The sequence below is a fragment of the Ptychodera flava genome, chromosome 11 (genome assembly GCF_041260155.1).
Source record: "Ptychodera flava strain L36383 chromosome 11, AS_Pfla_20210202, whole genome shotgun sequence".
NCBI classification, from domain to species: Eukaryota; Metazoa; Hemichordata; class Enteropneusta; family Ptychoderidae; genus Ptychodera; species Ptychodera flava.
The window spans coordinates 8,967,979-8,987,443 of record NC_091938.1 but is presented as its reverse complement, the minus strand read 5'-3'; the positions used below and the strand labels follow the sequence as shown (position 1 = coordinate 8,987,443).

The 19,465-nt window shown below is 40.7% G+C and overlaps 1 protein-coding gene across 1 annotated transcript in view; it reads left to right on the top strand.

Moving 5' to 3' along the window:
• Window positions 1-1,961: 1,961 nt before the first annotated feature.
• The window catches only part of LOC139143466 (polycystin-1-like protein 2), a 32,233-nt gene continuing 14,729 nt past the window's right edge, over window positions 1,962-19,465 (top strand). The window contains exons 1-20 of the mRNA XM_070713805.1: window positions 1,962-2,168; window positions 3,384-3,429; window positions 4,217-4,345; window positions 5,227-5,262; window positions 5,766-6,171; window positions 6,948-7,129; window positions 8,240-8,407; window positions 10,037-10,287; window positions 10,760-10,930; window positions 11,292-11,333; window positions 11,935-12,066; window positions 12,577-12,667; window positions 13,390-13,475; window positions 13,973-14,218; window positions 14,970-15,078; window positions 15,750-15,877; window positions 16,548-16,812; window positions 17,373-17,461; window positions 17,804-18,034; window positions 18,948-19,118. Of these exons, the coding sequence (XP_070569906.1) occupies window positions 2,130-2,168; window positions 3,384-3,429; window positions 4,217-4,345; window positions 5,227-5,262; window positions 5,766-6,171; window positions 6,948-7,129; window positions 8,240-8,407; window positions 10,037-10,287; window positions 10,760-10,930; window positions 11,292-11,333; window positions 11,935-12,066; window positions 12,577-12,667; window positions 13,390-13,475; window positions 13,973-14,218; window positions 14,970-15,078; window positions 15,750-15,877; window positions 16,548-16,812; window positions 17,373-17,461; window positions 17,804-18,034; window positions 18,948-19,118 (3,018 nt within the window). The 5' untranslated portion in view covers window positions 1,962-2,129. The remainder of the gene's footprint in view (window positions 2,169-3,383; window positions 3,430-4,216; window positions 4,346-5,226; window positions 5,263-5,765; window positions 6,172-6,947; window positions 7,130-8,239; window positions 8,408-10,036; window positions 10,288-10,759; window positions 10,931-11,291; window positions 11,334-11,934; window positions 12,067-12,576; window positions 12,668-13,389; window positions 13,476-13,972; window positions 14,219-14,969; window positions 15,079-15,749; window positions 15,878-16,547; window positions 16,813-17,372; window positions 17,462-17,803; window positions 18,035-18,947; window positions 19,119-19,465) is intronic.

Below are 19,465 nucleotides of genomic sequence, written 5' to 3'. Positions count from 1 at the left end.
GACACTGTGTGAGAAGTACCATTGGCTTAACAGTTTATCGGGTTTAAATACAGGCTTATTATCGTCGTCGTCATCATCATCATCATCAATACTAAATACATTCATGTCTTATATAGTACGATTGTGCGAATGGGCATTTCGAGTTTTCCATCAACATTTCATTCATATTTTGTTGCTCGTGTTTTGAGTTGTTATTTTAACTTTCAACAAAGCAAGGCCATAGTTCAGGTTCTGAGTCGGATGACCTCGTATCGATCGATCCAATTGAGTGGTGTGGATAAAAGATATCGATCGGTACAAAAAAAAACCCAGAAGAGCAGAACATTCCTACGCCAGTGACAAAAGTTAGTCAGAACACATCACTCAGCTTCTGTCTCAGATTGTGTACAAATGTCCAACATTACTCTGCCGATCAGTAATGTCTTATTGCTACTGGAGTATTCAACACGTAGCTTAAGATGACCCTCACCAAAAACGAAACTCCCAAAAAGCAAACAGCATTTCAGAAAATTGTCCGTCGTTAATGCTGTCTTTACACAAAATTACTCTCCTTTTACGTTTTTCTCATTATCTTATTTGACAAATGGGGAAAATCTTGACATATATCAAAAGTACAGCAATATAGTTATTGCAAACTGTTAAAATTCTCCTGAACAAACTGTTGTCATAAATTCTATACTCATGTGAGTTTTCACAGACTGCTTTTGTGTGGTCTATGTCATCTGCCTTGACAAATTTGTTATAGAGGTTTCGCCTTCGCTTCGTTTCGTTACTTTTCGAAATGATTCCCATTTTGTGACCATGTTTTTAGAGGGGCTATGCTTTATCGGTGTGGAGTCGGATGGGGAAGGTACCGCTATATGGAAATGCTTTTGTTTTAATACTATAGAGGCGAGCACATTACTTAATACCCTATACAAGAAAGATGTAATGAGGTGCTACGGTGCTTGTGCATGTATCCTGAACTCAGTAAGTTTTTTGCCGTCTGTAGAATGACTCACGATGTTTTAGCACTTTGTTGAATATCCCCGTCAGAAACCTGCTCGGTTAGACATAACAGGGTTAAAATTGTTCATATGCAAATGATATGAAGTAATTCGTATTTCGCTAAATGACGTTTCATATTTGTTGATCATGCAACTATTTGCAAACTTGAAGTACTGAGTTTCCTGCCTTCTTTGATTGCCATGGCGACATATGCAAGCGCGTCACAGGTTTTCAACAAATGCAAGGGTATTTCGAAGCAAAATGCTCTTCTTTGATGAAAAAGCAAAATAATGCAAATTGCATTGCGTTCGTCCACAAGTTACTTATACCATGGAGGTAGTAGCCATGCTTATACCGATGCGGACACTTGGAGACAGTTTCTCCGCCACACCACCCTTACAGTGATTTAAGCTCTTGTGCGGACAAGGCCCTTGGTACACTGTATGACAACAGTCGTGCGAAGTATGGCAACAACCCTTAATAGTATGCGCCTCCAAAGTGTTCAAACTCAAACTTTCCTCAATGAAACTTTCAACCATTCTCTCACCGTGACCAAATCAGGAATAAAAATCGGGGGCACCGTTGAAAGTTTGGAGACACAAAGTACCCAAAATTTACTGATATTTGAAATTCATAATGGCCGTCAACCCTTTATTAACTCAAAGGGGAAAAATAAAAGTTTGTAAGTTTTCCAACTAACAAGGCGAACTTTTTGTTACTCTAAGAGCTTCGAAATGAGCCCCCAACAAATGGTAGAAAAGCACCTGGAAACATTTGAGAGTACGAATATCTACCCCTGAGGGCCATTCTAAGATAAACACCGCCGGGGTTATCTAGTCCTACTCGTACCTATTCTTGAAAGCAAGGAATCGATACAAAATTTCGTGAGTTTAAATCAATGAGCGAAGAAAGACAACGCCATAAGTACCAATTTATCGACCCGGGTCTGTTTGGATTATCGTACGGGCGTGGAGATCTACACTCAGTAGCCCCGGTCCTCCGCCATGCTATGCGTCAAACGTGAGCTGCGACCGGCACTAGTAGAAAATGTCAAGGAAAAACACGGGAAAGCTACCCTGTTCCGCGATTGGACAGCGTAGGCAGGTTTTTACGGATAAGACCGTTTAGGGCAATCGGAAAGTATGTTGTCTAATTCCATCGGGTCTCGGAGAGTCGAAAAGGTGAGTTTGGAGTGGGATGGATATGTCAGGATCGATATTTTGAAACTGGCAGCACGAATTTCGATAAGCCAATTTCCTGGTCGCATGAACGCTGTACTTTGCCTCAGTGGGTCTCAAAACATCTAACTGACAGTAACGAAATATTCATTCTGTCTGAATCTGTCCAACATTGGTGTAAAATGCCTACTGGAGAGGTCGTATTGACTTGTTACAAGGACTGGCAAGTGACTCAAGTTCAATTTCGCCTCATATCGTTATTTAATCGCTCTGACACACCAGTAACTTTAATTATAATGTTCAAGTTGCCACGGCTACAAAATTAACTTACTCCTTGATAATGTTACCACCATCGTTGCCCCCTCCCCCCTTTCAGTCGTATTAGATCTCGATTAGCAATGACTGCCCAATGCAATGCGCGATGGGATAGCCTTTATTTGCTTATTTGTTCCCTCAAAGCATAGCCAGTGGCAGTATATGATAAAGTAGGGTACAAGCCCTCAACATAGCTATTCAAACCTTTCGTAAGGAAACTTTCCCATTCCAAATCAAGAATAAAAATTAGGGGGTCACTATGCTAAATTCAGTACCAGACAAACAAAATACCCGATATCTCCCGGCATTTGAAATTCAACATGGCCGCCGACCCTGGGTTGGTCTGTGCCAGCCTGAGTGAGGGAATACTAAATTTTCACAAAAAGAAGCCAGTGTCAACTGAAATTACGCCACATTTTCAAAATGCGCTGCAACAAGTGGTAGACCAATAAAGTAATGTTAAAAGTTAAAAGAGCCCGAATATCTGTACCACAGGCGCACGTTTACCTTTAACATCTTAACGTACTACCCTATTTACAAAAGATTTACATGGGATATTGACAATTGTAAAACAAAGCGCTTCGACGTTCTTTATAATTTATTGCCGTATGTTTCTTTGCCAGTCGTTCGCTGGGTATAGCGCTTTTCTTGAGTATAAGTAGGCTATGAGACATATCCCAGAATACTTTAAAGAAAAAATTCTGTATTAGCTTTGTCTTTCTGGTTCCTAGTTACATTTTTATGGTAGGGATTATCACTGTTTAAGGCTGCTTTGTCTTTCTGGTTCCTAGTTACATTTTTATGGTAGGGATTATCACTGTTTAAGGCTGTGATAAGAAAAACCATATTTTTTGAAATATCTTACGTATAAAATATGACTGTATTATCATATTTCCTCCACAGGTGACTGTTGTGATATTGCTTCTTTTGACGCTAGCTTCTAGAACAGGTAAGCGAATCGATGTTGTTACATTGTTATATTATTGTCACATTGTTAAATTTTTGTTACATTGTTATATTATTGTTACACTTATCGTTACATTATTGTACTGCCCAGGTCGTCAAGACGGGAGGTATGGGTACTTATGTGACTGAATTGGTAATGACGTTCACGATAGACGCCTTCGAAAAACACATTTTACTGTTCTTGAGAGATGAAATCACACATCATAGTGACGTATTCTGAATATAGCCCGCACGGTAGAATACACGTCGGAGGCATATATTTAGACTCTAAATCTTTTACAATACTTTTTAATCGATCTACCGCTCGTGTGGGATCATTTGAAGCTCTTGGGAATAAAATTTCACCTTTTTGTGAAAATCTGAACCGTACTTTTCCCATGGAGTTACTCACACTGGGATGGCGGCCATTTTGAATTTCAAATATCGGTAAATCTCAGGTAATTCGTTTCTCTGGTACCAAAATTTGGACTGTGACCCCTTATTTTTATTCTTGATTTTGAAAGAAATTTTTTTAAACTTTCATTCGCGAAAGTTTGAGTAAAAGTTAAAGCCTTTGCTTGCGAGGCGTGTATACTATCTTGGATGGACCGTACGCTCTGGTTAAGGGTAGAGAACTACAGGACTCAGAACGAAACAGAATTGACAGAACACAAAATTGTGTTTCAAACCTTACTGATGATTGGAAAAAAATAATTAACATCTACACTTCAATAGTACAGGCGTTCACGGGTTTTAAGAATGACCTGGCTGACTTTTCGTTTTACTTTTAGAACCAAGTTCTGGAACATGTAGTTTTCTGCAGTTTACGTGCAACAGTGGACAGTGCATATCAGGAGTGGCGATGTGCGATGGCACTGAAGATTGTTCAGACGGCTCGGATGAGACTGTCGGCTGCTCTGGTGAGTGTGATAAACCTTTCACCTGTGGCTATTGCGCGTTCATCTTGTACTCAGCCATTAGCACATGGTTTCACGTGTTTCACCGATCGTCAGATGACGAGTAGAATTCAACTGGATTTTGGACTGTCTCTTGTGTTCGAACTTCCAGTCCAGTGGATCCAGGATAAGTGGACGGTACGGAAATTCGACAGGCAATATTTATGTTCATGTCTGCATTTAGAAATTAGCTCCAAACGCTTACAGAGAAAGCTTAACTTATCTCCATTGATGATGTGTGGTTTTTTCAGCAAGGCACACATTACATCTCGTGGTAGCATTTAATGAGCAGCTGCATTGGATAGGATCGACCTTTTAATTCCGAATTGCTCGTCCTTCGCCTTTAATTCCCATGTGTATTATGATAATTCGTACTTTCAGTTTGTTTTAAATGGTTGAAAGGGAACACATGGCTGGAATATCTTAGTTTGAAAGTTTGAAGGTATTCTCTGCCAGACCGACATAGCACTTGCTGATACCATCATCTGCCAGCACATCAGCCTTGTGGACGATCTTGTTAGCTTCACAAAATCCTAAAAGGGGACATGATTCCTTGGCGCCGCAATTGCAGGGTCTGGGGGTCTTCTTACGTTGACAGTGACTCGCTTGTTGTGTGCTCGAATTACAAGACATATTTTCCGTACAGCTGACTGAACTGACTCCTGACACAGAAGTTATTCGTGGTTAAAATCTTACTCAATTTGCTAATTTGCTGTGTGTGTGAGAGAGAGAGAGAGAGAGAGAGAGAGAGAGAGAGAGAGAGAGAGAGAGAGAGAGAGAGAGAGAGAGAGAGAGAGACGCAGAGCTTCCCTAATAACATTTCTTCTGTTTCCTTCACCTCTTAGATGGTTATTTCTCAGGATCTGGATCAGGTGAAGAAGGTAAGTACCGTCAATGAGTAAATATTGAGAAACAAAGAAAGTTTTTTGTGCGTCACTATTTGATGTTATCGCTAGTATAAGCATTTATTAAAGATTACTATCAACGAAAAACCAGAAAAGGTTTTTTTCTGTATTCATTTCTTGTCATGATTGTGGTTTTCAAACAGCCGTTCTTTTACGTCACTGTTCATTGTCCTCACCCTGGCACATAAGTATGCCATTTTTTCGCTTGTACGAGAAATGTATAGGTAAATGTGCGTGTGCAAATAATTAGGGTGAACAGAGAAATAAAGCTGCCAATTAACTGTTCACAAGGAATGGATTTCGTACGAACACTGAATCAGCCCAAAACAATTAAAGGAGGGATTTAAAGAATTGTGTCCAAAGTTGAGAGATATTTTGTTAAAAATTGATATAAGAAGTTTTATCGATTAAATACAAGTCTCGTAAAGATGATGTTAACACGCTATGCAATTGGGATGATTACGTAATTGTCCTTACAGATTGTGGAGGCTCTATTTACATCGATAGTAACCAGTACGAGGATATATCCTCGCCCGGATACCCCAACGCAGACTACACTAATAACCTGGAGTGTATCTGGAACATAACTACGTGGCCCGGGGACTACCTGACCACACACTTCCTTGACTTCGACACCGAGTCTGGGTTTGACATCGTCATCCTCGGGAATGGCGGCAATCCAGACAACCAGAGTTCGATCATCGCCAAAGCTTCCGGCAGCCGACCACCGGACGACATCTTGTCGTCGTCAAATAAGATATGGTTGAAGTTCGTGAGTGACTCTAGTTTCGGAGCAGCGGGTTTCTCGATGCGAGTGCAGTTTGTTTCCGGCGTTGTCGTCACTACACAGGAACCGGAACCCACTGCCTATGACGTTTCCATAAGGTGATAAGCATTTCCGGGTCATGAAGTGAATGCGTTTGTTTCAGTACGAACTGAAATAGATGCATCTTTTTACTGATTTCGGTTCGTCTGGAGTAAAAGATATAAATAAATTTACGATTGCATCTTGGTCAACACAGGCTTTGGATTAGCTGCAATTATAATTGTAGCCTTGGTTGGCCGTGGGACTTGGGTTTCTGTCATGCGGCTCGCGCTATAGGCCTACTTGGTTAAGGCAAGAGCGAGCCGCATTACAGGTACAGAAGCCCAAGCACCCCGGCCAACCAAGGCTACAATTATTGCAGCTAGCTATGGACTGTCTTCAAAACAAGTGGTAAATTTCGTTGTAGAAGTTCGGCACGAGATAGAAATTTTCCTATATATGGATGGCTGATGGGCCTTTAGGAGGGGACCAATGCCATTCGAATGCTCGGACGTACAACGGTTTTGACCCATCCATTTGACTATGGAACATGTAACAAAATTTAGACTTTTGAAACCTCTTTTTGTCTCCACAGCCACTTTTTACTTACCGTCATGAACACGTTTTACAATGGTGGAGACTTTTGACCGATCATTTTGTAGTAAATACAGAGTTTTGATGACGTCAGAGTTTGTAGACTTTAAACCCTCATTCAAAGAAAAAATCAGTGTTTGTGTTGTAGTTTGGATTGTTCAGGGTATCCCTGTACTGATGAAGAACCGAGTGCGTCTATGCCGATAAATAACCAGATTTCACATTGTGTGACATCAGCAATTTTTGCGTTTGAATCCTACAGTTGCATTTCAAACTGCTATGACGTCATCGATGCTGCCCAGCCGTTAATAGCGGAAGTGACGTGCGAGAACTGCGCAAGCGGTCAAAATATCCAGTATTCTTGGAAACTCTTCTACACAGCGTCGAGCTTAGGTCTTGGTGCGTTCCAAGAAGAGTCTATGGATCAGTCGTTTACTGCTACAGGTATTTAGCAAATTAAAAACTCATTAGCATATTCAATACGAACTACATCATTTGTTATTTTCTCTTCATTTGTTTCAAATTCACTTATTTTCTCTGTTTCAGAGGTTTCGCCTGTTTGATTTTTGCATAATAATAAACAGGCTGCCACATGAACATTTTGTCAACAAATCACTATGGAGTAAGCATTGGGCTCGTGAAGGTCGTTTATTCCATAATTATGTTTTCATAACAGTAAACGTTTACAGTTATTGTTGTAAATGTTCAGTCGTAAGAATAATGTATGTGACGAAATTAAAGGCGCAGTGGTTGTAATTTTTGATGATTTTCTCTTGGTTTTCTACGTCCATTGCAACCTCTTGTTCTACAGCCCTCCCTTCATAACATTTTGAAACACAGGCCTTTTAGGTTTCTACACGGTATCCTTACAAGAAAAATTCCTTGTTTTTGTTTACATTTAAATTCAAGTCCGGACAAGAATTCACTTGTCAACAATGGCAATGAAAGCCTAGATGTGTAAAGGCTGAGTTACCAAGCTCAATACCGTCTATCTCAAGAAAGTATCCTCGACATTATGAACAAGAATAGTGAAAAAATCATCAAACATTACACCCAACTGGCCCTTTAACGTAGACTGCGCCTCGGGGACTGAAACTTTGAATCTCTAACTTTTACAATTCTTTTCTGCTCTACCACTTGTGCGGGTTAATTTTAAAGCTCTTGGTGTAAGGAAACTTTTTACCATTTTAGTTCTTCGAAAATAGAAACATAAATTTTGATTTTCGATTTCGAAAAATAATTTTTCTCCGCAGAGTTAACACAGAGACGGCGGCCATTTTGAATTTTAAATATCGGTAAATTTTGGGTAATTCTTTCCCTGGTACCAAAATTTGCACGGTGACCCCCAATTTTCATTCTTGATTTTGAAAGAGAATGGTTCAAAGATTCATTGAGAAAAGTTTGAGCAAAAGTTTAAGTCTTTCATTTTCGCGGCGCCAACACCCTTAATAATGACGCGTGCTATTTGTAGACTCAATTACAGCGTTAACCATTCAGTTAAACACTGTTTGAAATAAACTGGAAAGAAACCTCTTCTCATTTATTTTCCCATAGGAACGTCATCGTCGTTCATTTACATAAATTCGGGAAACCTTGGAAATGGGTACACGTACAAACTGAAGGCGAATCTCACCATGTCAGACGGTTTCGGCACTGCAACTTGGGCTTTCGTCACCAACTCACCTCCGACGAGTGGAAACTGCAGCGTGACGCCAACGTCAGGTAAGAGAGCAGCAGAAAGAGTATAGGGCCCTTGACCATGCATTGAGTCTCCGAGGGATAAGATGAAGTAGTCGACCTGTTTGATATAGACTACTATGCTAGTTTCGATCTGTTCCTTTTCAAAACACCCGAGAATTCACTTTTTTTATTTTCAGGGGTACCTAAGAAAGTGTAGCTTTTGAATGAAAACGATAGCTTTGACACCGTGCAGGATAGCTTGGGTAGGGAAACGATAGTTGATGGAATGGAATCCCTAAGTTTGGTCATCTAAAACGATAGCTTTGAACATATTTTGATGTCAATGGCGTAAAAAAAGATGGCCGACAGCAAAAGCAGTGGTAGCGGCGGTAAATATTTTACCGTTTTCGATTGAAAAAAATCAGCAAGGCCCCCTACCCCTGATTTTTATCGGCAGATAATATCAAAGCATGATGGCTCGTGTCTGGGTCTATTTTCAGGGGTTTCAGTATTTCTGATGAGGGTGGGGGTGGCACCTGTTACCGTTAATTCAAATAATCGACCATTGTAAATACCGATTCACGGTACCTTAAATACGATTTTGCCACCTAGGTGAGTCAAAAGTCTTAGGCGGTCGACTGCATTTTTAATATGGCGGATTTCTACAGGTAAAACACATGTAATTACTGAATCCAAGGTAAAGTTTTAGGTTACACAGGAATTTCACATCAGAAATGCATAAAAAGCCGAAAAGATACATGAGCGTTTTTAGTTTCATTAATAGATTTTTCTGCCATCATAACTCTTACCTTCGAGTTAATAGTATTTATAAGATCACTATCTCAAACTCTAGCTGTGAGGAGAAGTAGACTTATTACCCACAATGCATTTCAATATGAAGTTCCCCCCACCCCCCCCCCAAAAAAAAACCAAAAAAAAAACCGAGAGACAAAAGCTATTTGCAGTAGCGAAGATACATCTTATTGGAAAAAACTTTCGCAATACCAATAATTACATTATCTCACGGACTTTGTTAAACTCAATTATTGGACTTAAGCTGAATGTGCTTCGTGTATATCTGTTTAATTTGTTTCTGACATCTGTTTTGTCTCTGAGAACCGTTTCATTTTTAAAACTCGCTCCAGTAAATCATTTACTCATTACGGGATGAAAATGTTTGTGCGATAACAATCGTCGGGGGTAGGTCATCTTGTTTCAAAGCTAGAAAACAGACGTTATTTTAAAACTCAGCAAAACAGCAACAAAATTCTTCACAATAAAAGTGGGATCTATATCGCATGCGCAAAGATATCTTTGTGGTCGTTGTGATAGACTCGGTAATATACCACTTTCCGCAGATTAGAGAGTGATCGAACGATTTTTCAAGGCAAATTTTAAAAAATCCTCATTTTACGTCAACTTTGGATTAAAACTATCCTCCACTAACATTCCCAATGCTAATATAACCAAAAATATGAGAAAAGGGGGAAAATTCGCCCAGATTTTTGTAATGAGTGTTAGGGTAAAATCATTTTCACGCGGTTTGCTGAATCAACAGAAGCGTCCTACTTGTGAACGCGACTCTCCATGTTGGATGAACTTGTTTCCTTCAACGAGTGCTTTGTTTACTAGACTTCAATTCATTTTAATATATTTTGGTCAAATTTGCAGGATACGCTGTGGAATCCAACTTCGTCGTGACATGTGCCAATTGGGAGGACTCGCACACGCCACTGGAATACGCCTTCCGCTCCCGGCCCAAAGGGTCGAGTTCGTTGTCCCTCTTATCGAGCGGTAGCTCCTCCACCTCCCCACAGTTCATGCTTGAGATGGGCAGCGAGGGGTATAACTACGAAGTTGACATCGTGGTGGAAATAATCGATGCGTACAATTCCAAGGCAACGGAAACGCTGACAGTCACGGTATAATTCACAACTATACTTATCAATTGGAACCCGGTGCTAGTACATGAACGTCTAGATATTGACAGTGATAGAGTTTTATTTCAACTTCCCTTACAGAAACTTTCAACCACTCTCTTGCATTAATCAACTATAACAATCAGGGATCACCGTTGAAATGTTGGTTGTAGAGAAACACATTACTTAAAATTTACCAATATTTGAAATTCATAGTGGCAGCTATACTACCCTGTGTTAGCTATACAGACAAGATTAAAGTTTGATTTTCAACACAAAACACGATGCAAAGTTTATTAACTGTGCAGGGCCTCCGAGTCAAAATTGAGTCAACATACAGCCAGGAGACCAACAGAGAATAATTATTAAAAAATGTCAATTACAAGCCGAAAATCTACCCCACATGAGCATTCGACCTTCCCAGAGGGACAGTTACCTCAAAGTGGTACAATATTTGCGTAATAATTTATTTTAGGTTGAACCGCCACAACTGACTGGAGACAGTTTAATAGATTCTTTGAAGAATCTCACGTCAGGCGAAAGCAGTCTGTTGGATAGTTTGATCAGTGGGGGCGACACGGACGCCGCGGTGTCGCTGGTCCTCACAGTGGCGTCTGTCTTGAACAGTGATACCTCCGCAAATGCGGTAAGTAGCTCCACGGAAGCGGTCGAAAGCAAATACTTGAATTTCGAAATATCTCTTTACTCTTTCATCCCGTTGACCCAATTTCACCACATTTACTTAATTCAAACTACAGGGGCCAACCGTGTCCTTAACGGCACAATTCGGTTGAAGGTGCAAGTTCTGTGTGGGTATTGCATTTGTTATGAAGTCCTTCTGTTACAAACACAAAGGGTAAATGCGGTATTTTTTAATAATATGTTGCCTCCACAGTCACACAACAGCACATTCACATATTATACGGTTGTCAACCCTAAGTATAGATTTGTATCCACAGGCTCCTTGCTCGATAGTAATTTTTCTCTCTCTCATATTGTGTTTTCAGACAGAAGAAGAAAATGCGGAAGCAGTAAATGCTCGGAAGGAGGTAAATATTGTCGATTTCTTCAAGACACGTCTCAGCTACTCTTTGTATCGTCGAAAGCTTTGCAAGGCACGTCTCGGAAAGTCGAAACGGTGCTCTATACGTCACAATCTCTGCAGTTTACGTCACAGTATTCTCCCTCTATGTGAAAATATTTTGTCACAATCTTTTCTCTATACGTTCTTCGAAAGCAGCAGACCCGTTGCCGCGTCGAGATCAGTGTCAGGCTTCGACAACTATATGTCAGTGAACGGTCTCCATGATTAAACGAAACGATTGTTGCATCTAGATCGACCAAGGAACTTCACGACATTCTTGGTAGCCTTGAAAGAGTTGGTTGCCCATTTCTGCGGGGTTTTTGCTCTTTTTGCGCAAGCCTATTTGTTCAGCAAAAGTTTTGAAAGGAGCTGATTTTCTGTTTTAAATTCTTGAAACTCCACAAGAGGCCATTATCTCCATGAAACGGCACTACACAGGAAATCACGTCGTGCACTCTAAATCATTATTTTGAAAATCACTTACATAATAAGGTACACATTTGGTTCATTTGGTGACAAATTGTCAAGATTGAGACCACATTTAATTTGCTTCTGTTGTTTTTCAGATGCGAGAATCCATGATAGGAAATATAAAAGCAATGTCAGAGTCTGTTGGGTCCGCGGACGAGGTGTCGCAAATGGCGAGCGCCCTCTTGTCGGTAACTGCAGCCCCAGATGAACTCACTGAGACAAGTCAGGTGAGGGATGCGAGTCCTTACGATTCAACGTAGGCAGTGCGCGCTGCGGGGAGAGTTTTCATCGCGTCATGATCAAAGCTTACATATTTTTTTTGGCAGCTTGAGGCTTCATTTAGACACATGCGGCACCATCTTGGTTCTGTTGTTGTTGTTTAGTTTTGTATTTCTTTAATTGGTATGAGTGAAAATCGAAGTGTTATTTTTTAGAAACGAGACTTCAAACACAGACTGATGACCATTTTGAATTCCAAGTGTCTGTAGGTTTGATGTCATTTGCATCTTTCATGCAAAATTATATTTGATAATTCAAATTTTTCACAGTAACCGCAGATGTTTTGTAGTGGTTAAAATTAGTCAACTTCAGTGTTTCTTTCGAGAATATTTGAGTTGTACAGTATATTTGACTGAAGTCAAGAAGACTTGTAACTGGTAGGTGGAAATGACATTAGTTACGGATTACGGTATGCCTGATTTATCACACGTTTGTTTGTTTGGCTTTTTTCTACTCAGGTCGAATCCGCGGCTGCCATGGAGTCTCTATCTGCGTCTTTGCTATCGATGGCAAACGAAACAGCCGAGGCAGTAGTTTCATCTGCTACAGGTAGGTAACAAGAAAAAACTCCTGGTAAAATATATGTAAATATATGCTATAAAATATAAAATACATAAAATAAAGTGCTCATCTATATATGTATTTACGCATCAAGAGAAGACGTCGGAAAAATACTTGAAAGGGAGAAACGCAAGAGAACAGGAATCAGAAAGCTGCTTGCTCCTCAGTTTATACCTTTGCCTGTTCTGGATATGCGCTATCACATGACCTCCGCAGAATCCTTCTGCCTATTTTCATGCTGTGCCACTGTAGGCTTGCAAAAGCCAGCCAATGTCAAGCGAGATGCGTTATGACATTATAGAAAACGTTTACACATGATAGCCGAGTATCAAATGGGACGTTACGAATCATGGTCCCGCCACCTTCGACAAACAGATCGAACTTTTGATGTGCACAAGTTCAGTAAAAAAACTTTAAATCAACTTGGTTGTAAGGTTTTCATGTCATTCTGCAAACTGTCTGGCCTTAGAATGAGTCAGAACAGCCAAACATTGCGAACTTTCACAACTTTCAGAAATAGCTATTATACTCGCTTTTTCTCTTGTCTGGGACCAATAACCTTCTCTTTTGTACCTCTGTTGTGTGCGAGTGAGACATATCGGCAATGCCTGAGTGAACGTGCCGTATTTTTACGTTTCTGGAAACTCGATGTGCACTTGACGATTCCGTCGCTTTAATCTCAACTTGACACCACGATCCATCTATTCCAGCGATCACCGAGGCGACCGCAAACGTTCTATCCACCGTATTGACTACCAACGACGACAGCGCTGTCTCAACGCCCTCAGCGTCGACTGTAAGTAGGAGAAAGCCGTACCTTCTACCCTCGTACGCTAACTTCAGAATACCAATGAGCAAAACTGAACACACGTGACAAAATAAACACTATCTGTGGTCGATGTACCCGCAAGAGACTATGCCATCCTTCTTCATTTGCCTCGATACAAATATTTTTTCCTGTAAACACCCAACTGGATTTTGTTGGGTTGATAGGATATTCATTGTTTTTATTTATTTGTTTATTATTTATTTGTTTATTTCATTTTCATTTACTTTTGCATTAAGAGTTGTTTTTCTTTTGTTGCAAGATAGAAGAAATTGGAAAATTTCAAATATGCGTTAAAATAATCGGAGTAGACGGGTTAAAATGGGCGTAGGTCGGATTACCGGTTTCATTTGTATTTGGTCAGACTAGTTTTGTACGATTGCGACCGGGCCCGGGAACTATCTCTCCCCTTCTCCCTGACACAACGATTGGCTGTGACTTTGCGAACACCATTTTTGTCATTGCAGTCCTCGACGGTCGTGAAGAGCGCCGTCAACGCCGTAAATTCCGTCTCCAAGGCGATCCTGAGTAAACGTGTGCCGGGGCAAGAACCGGTGATTATCAATACCACGTCCCTGAATGTGCAACTGCAACGCGATACCCCGCTAGACATAGATGGAGCGTCCTTGACGTCCGGTCAGGGATCTTTCAAACTCCCGTCTTCATCGGCTCTGCTGGGAGGGAAAGCAAACGACCGCTTTGTTGACTTGCAGGTAAGAACGCGCCATCAGAACTTATCGGTGTTAAAATCAATGTTATATCTATAAAGTTACACCAGACTTGCGCCAAGTCTGCGGGCATAAAAAATATCAGAGTAGGCCCAAATTGAAGGAATAAACTTCGACAGACGTCGCGTTAAAGGTAGGCTGTTGCGTATAGATCGTGGGCTGAACGTGATGATGGCCCACAACCCGTGACTGTTGCCGAGAACTAGAAAAGCCAAGTGGCTGGCCAGTCTTTAGTTCCATATACAAATACCAAGTATCAATGCAGTTCGTTTACATTGTACGATTCATTCTGAAATTACAATACGCACGTCACAAATAAAAATGACACATACGTATAGCTGCAATAATTGTAGCCCTTGGTTGGTGGGGGCTTGGGCTTCTGTCGTGCGGCTCGCGCCAGAAGCCCAAGGCCCCACCAACCAAGGGCTACAATTATTGTTACGATGCTTGCCCCCTGGCGTGTACACTCGCCATTTACAACTGATGCGTGCTTGCGTGGTCACATCAAAATCGATTACGGGCATAGGGTATGACGGCCATTCTGAATTTGAAGCATTCGTAATTTTTTGCAGGTACTTTGCAACAAATGCTCTTTGTTTTCTTTCTTTACTATGAAAAAATAAAAATTTCCCTGGGAAAAGTTTTAGGAAAATTTTCAAACTTTCTATTTCGACGCGTACATTACTTTAGTTATGACCAGACGTTTTCACATCTTTGCTTTCTATATTCATTTCAGTACATGACATTTGTCGGAAACCCATTCAATTGGGAAGACTCGTCGCGCGATATCAGCTCCTCAGTTGTTGCACTGTCATTTACGGATGTGAACGGTGACCCAGTGGACAGTAAGTACACCATTAGAATGTTGTGGAGGTCAGCAGGAAGGCATACTGACTCGGTGATTTGCTTGCGAAAACCACAGAATTGAGTTTTTATAATACGCATTTAATGTTCCAGATGATTTGATGTTATTGAATGTTTAGTCACTACGTCATAATAGGAACAAACACACAGAAATGTACATTTCTACACCCTGTGCTCTAGATATAATGAACAAACAGTAAAATGGGGATTTTTCCAATGCAGATGTATTTACTGCTGATATTTTAACGTTGTAGAAGAAATTTTCAAATGTTAAAAAAGCAAGTGGGACTACTTCTGGTCAACAAATCTTTCGTTCGATTTAGCCCAATGAACAAAAACAGCCTCAGTAACTATCTTTCCATTAAAACCATTTTTCTCAGTGAAAATTGAAAGAGTTTTTCAGCCTTAATGCTTCTGCAGAAAGCGCTCAGATATCACTAAAGCAAAGAAAATGCTTTTGATTAACTATTCATCGTATACTTTCCCCCCCCCTACCAAAATAAAACAAAATAGTAGAACGTTTTATATTTCTATATTGCTCTGTGTATGTGAGAGAGAGAGAGAGAGAGAGAGAGAGAGAGAGAGAGAGAGAGAGAGAGAGAGAGAGAGAGAGAGATTAATGATTTTGTATGATTTATTTCTTGTTTCTCAGTTTCTGGGTTGGATATCGGTGACAGCATAGCTGTTGAGCTGCCGATGAACTCCGATCTTCCAGATCTTGAGATGCTGAATGAAACTGCGGTGGACCCGGGCGCAGATTTGGTCTTCTTTAGAGTAGAGGTACGTAGTCCCGTTGTGGAGAGGATCAAGTGACTTTAGTATACGGAGAACTAGTTGTAATGGATCAGTAAGAAAACAAGTCTCGTTGCCTCTCACCTTAACCTCCTTTTAATGCATTGGTTGTTACAATGGGTAACACAGACAATCACCATAGTGTGTGCATTTTTGTTGTCATGGTGAAATTTGACTTTTAGAGTAGGATTCCTTTGTCTTCTCTTCCAAAATTTATCGGCAGCTGAAGATCCCGCGCAAAGTGTAGTCTTCTCGATTGCCATTGGTCTAATACCAATTCACATTGACACGAACGAGCAGCTCATATTCTGCTCTGTAAGTCTTCTTATCCGTAATGTCCCGTAAAAGAAAGCCAAACACTTTAAATTCATTTTACACCCAGGGATGCCTTTTACATGAAATTATCGGTAAAATAGCGATAACTTACCTTTTATAATTTTGTTAAAACAGGTATTTGTTATGTAGTGGCAAGGACGTCGACCATTTTGTCAGGAAACGTTGCACCTGACAATTCAGTTTGTGATTTTTTATATGGACTTAGTGAAAAGCAGCAAAACGGAATGGAAAAGTTGAAAATTGTCCCATGACATCAAATGAACGATGATCCAACCCGACGTCCGCGTCCAATGCCATTTTTTTTCTTTTCCCTTTGCTTCAGGTCCCGACAGCCTACTCGGCAATCCACTTCCGCGTTTTCCCCAATATGTCCTGGAACGAGGTAAATTACACACTATTCTTTGAACAAGACACGTTCCCGACAACTTCCAGTTTTAACTACTCCAAGGGGCTGCCAAACGTGGACTACGAAAATGACATGGATCTCAGTGACGCTATTCGGGAGGAATTAAAGTATACATTCGTTGTACCCGGCGACAGGGTCCCGATAAATGGGTCTTACTACATTGGTATTCTGTACGAACCAGGTAAAGCGGAGATAAAGGCATTATATGATCGATATTGTGTTACCTGTAATCTCTATAGGGATATAGTGAATTAAATTTAGCAGTTCTCAATGAATAACTTTCACGTCACTTACCGCATGCCGGCCATTTTGAATTTTCAAATTTCCTTGATTTCTAATCTGTAATTTCGTTGAACTTGAAATCATCAGCCAAAACGTTACCAAGTTAACGAGTGGAGTAAATTTGTTCTTGACATACTTCGGTGTATTCTAGCTTCGAGAAGACGGCTTCAAAGCATTCAAAGAAAAGTAGAAGCGAAATTTTGATACGTGAACCGGCACTTGGCTCATCTGATGGCTATGGATGGCACGACCAGACGGGCGCTAAATGCAGCCATATTGATCTGCTAATAGTATGCCTTACCAGTCTTCATCGTTATGTGCACACGCACTTTCCGAAGTTTCGGAGAGAGAAAACAATTCTGATTTTCTATTACATTACTTAGTAGCTTTCAGGAAATCATCTTTGCAAATGCCCACAGGCTAATAGTTCCGTACTTCTCACATTTTCCCCAACCTCAGGCACCTTAAATATTTCCACACAAACGTTCGTGACAGGATGTAGGTACTGGGACGAGGTTGAAGAGACATACAAAGGCGATGGATGCGTGGTACGTAGGAAAAACTTTGCAATATAAGGAAACAAAACAGATCTCCTCTACGTGATTTAATATTTCCCCGATAAAATATTTTCCCCAAATTTCTTTCATTGATGGTTACGACTATATTTGAATTGAAATTGAAGGAGCTAACATTAAATGATAAAAGTTCAATTAAGAGAAATTCAATTTAGAGAACGTTGGCGGATTGTGTTCTAAGAAATTACTGCGAACGAATGAATTCGCTTTCTACAACTCTCAGTATCATGGGTAGACTGTTTAACAAACCATCAGAAGTCGGGCAAGATAGCTCTGAGGTTCGTAACCATCGTTTCCATGGCAATTCCTCCACAGACCACCGCCAAGTCGAGTTCGATGATGACGTACTGCAGTTGCAACCATCTGACGTCATTCGGGTCCGACTTCATCGTAGCGCCGAACTCCATCGACTTCAGTACAGTGTTCAGCAAGTTTGGCAGTCTGAACGAGAACGCCTCCGTCTTCGCAACCATATTCGTAATACTTGGCCTGTACATTGCGGCGGTCGTCTGGGCTCGACGTGAAGACAGAAAAGATGTTGAAAAGGTAAAGTTTGTCGGCTTGCTTGTTAGTAAGAGGAAGTCAACAGAAAAAGGTTTTTAAATGACCGTTAGGTGGTATGGAAAGACTTAAATTTTGTTGAAACTTTCCTAAGTGAAACTTTTAACCATTCTCTTACCAAATCAACAATAAAAATTTTGGGTCACAGTGCAAAGTTTGGAACTAGCGAAACAGATTACCCAACATTTTGCGATATTTGAAATTCAAAATAGCCGCCATTCCTATGTTAACTCTATGGTGAAAAATTTGGATTTACGAAAAACTAAGCCAGTGAAAGTTTTTTTTCTCCAAGAGCTTTAAAATAAGCCCCCACAAGTGGTACTTCAGAAAAGAATTGTTGAAATTTGAGAGTCCGAATATCTGTCCCCGAGGCGCGTTCTACCTTCATTTAGCTTAGGACAAATGCTGCCGTACTGACTCGGGCTGCAGAACAAAATCAACCGGAAATAGGCCTCGATGACGCCACCATGGCTGGAACAGAACCAAACACACATTATCCATGATTATGTTCACCTTGTGTACACATTTCTCTCACAGTGACTCTCACACTCACACCATCAGACATATTTTACCAATGATAAGTATAGCTGTACAGACTAGCCCCGCCGGTGTCGCGGCCTTTCTCGGCAACGGTTAGGGCTGTGGGCGGTCGCGTTTACCCCACGATCTACGCAACATCCTGCCAGAGCATATTGCTTCGATTTGCTTTTATTTTACTCTGTTTTGATATTCATGTGCCCACAGACCTGGGACAAGTCTAGTTATTGCTTTATAAACCGATATTAAAAGAATACGTCCTATAGGCCCATAGATTTAGTGTCCTTGGCGTGAAATGATATATGTTGAAATACAAGGGAGTCGACGACACAGAGTAACTCGTCTCATATATATTTTACAGTGGGGAGTGACGCCTCTACCCGATAACAGAAAGAGACATCGGTATTTTTACCAAATAACCGTGTACACAGGGATGAAGGCCGGCAGCGGAACAAGATCGAAGGTGTCAATGATACTGAAGGGAAGTCAAGGTGAAACCCAGATCCGACGTCTGAAAGACAAGAAAAGACGGGTGAGTACATTAAGTGTACAGTCACCTGTAATCTGAATATGCCCATATATGGTCAGAGGGGCGTTCCGTGGTATTCAAAATGCCGATGTGAGGGCGCTGTTTTTAAAAAGCGGCCACCCGTTTAAAATCTGTGATTGCCAGATTTCTCTTTCCATGGTAACTGTGGCAAAATAAGAACAGGTGACAGTATACCTTTAAAGCCCCATTAGCAATATCTTTTCGGATTTTACTTGTCAAAAAAATATCTTCCAATCTTCGGAGAAATGTTTTCGCTTCGCCGTATCGTCTTTGAAGATGTCACTATTTCTATCCTTAGTGATGAATCTAGTGAATGTTTGCAACGTGCA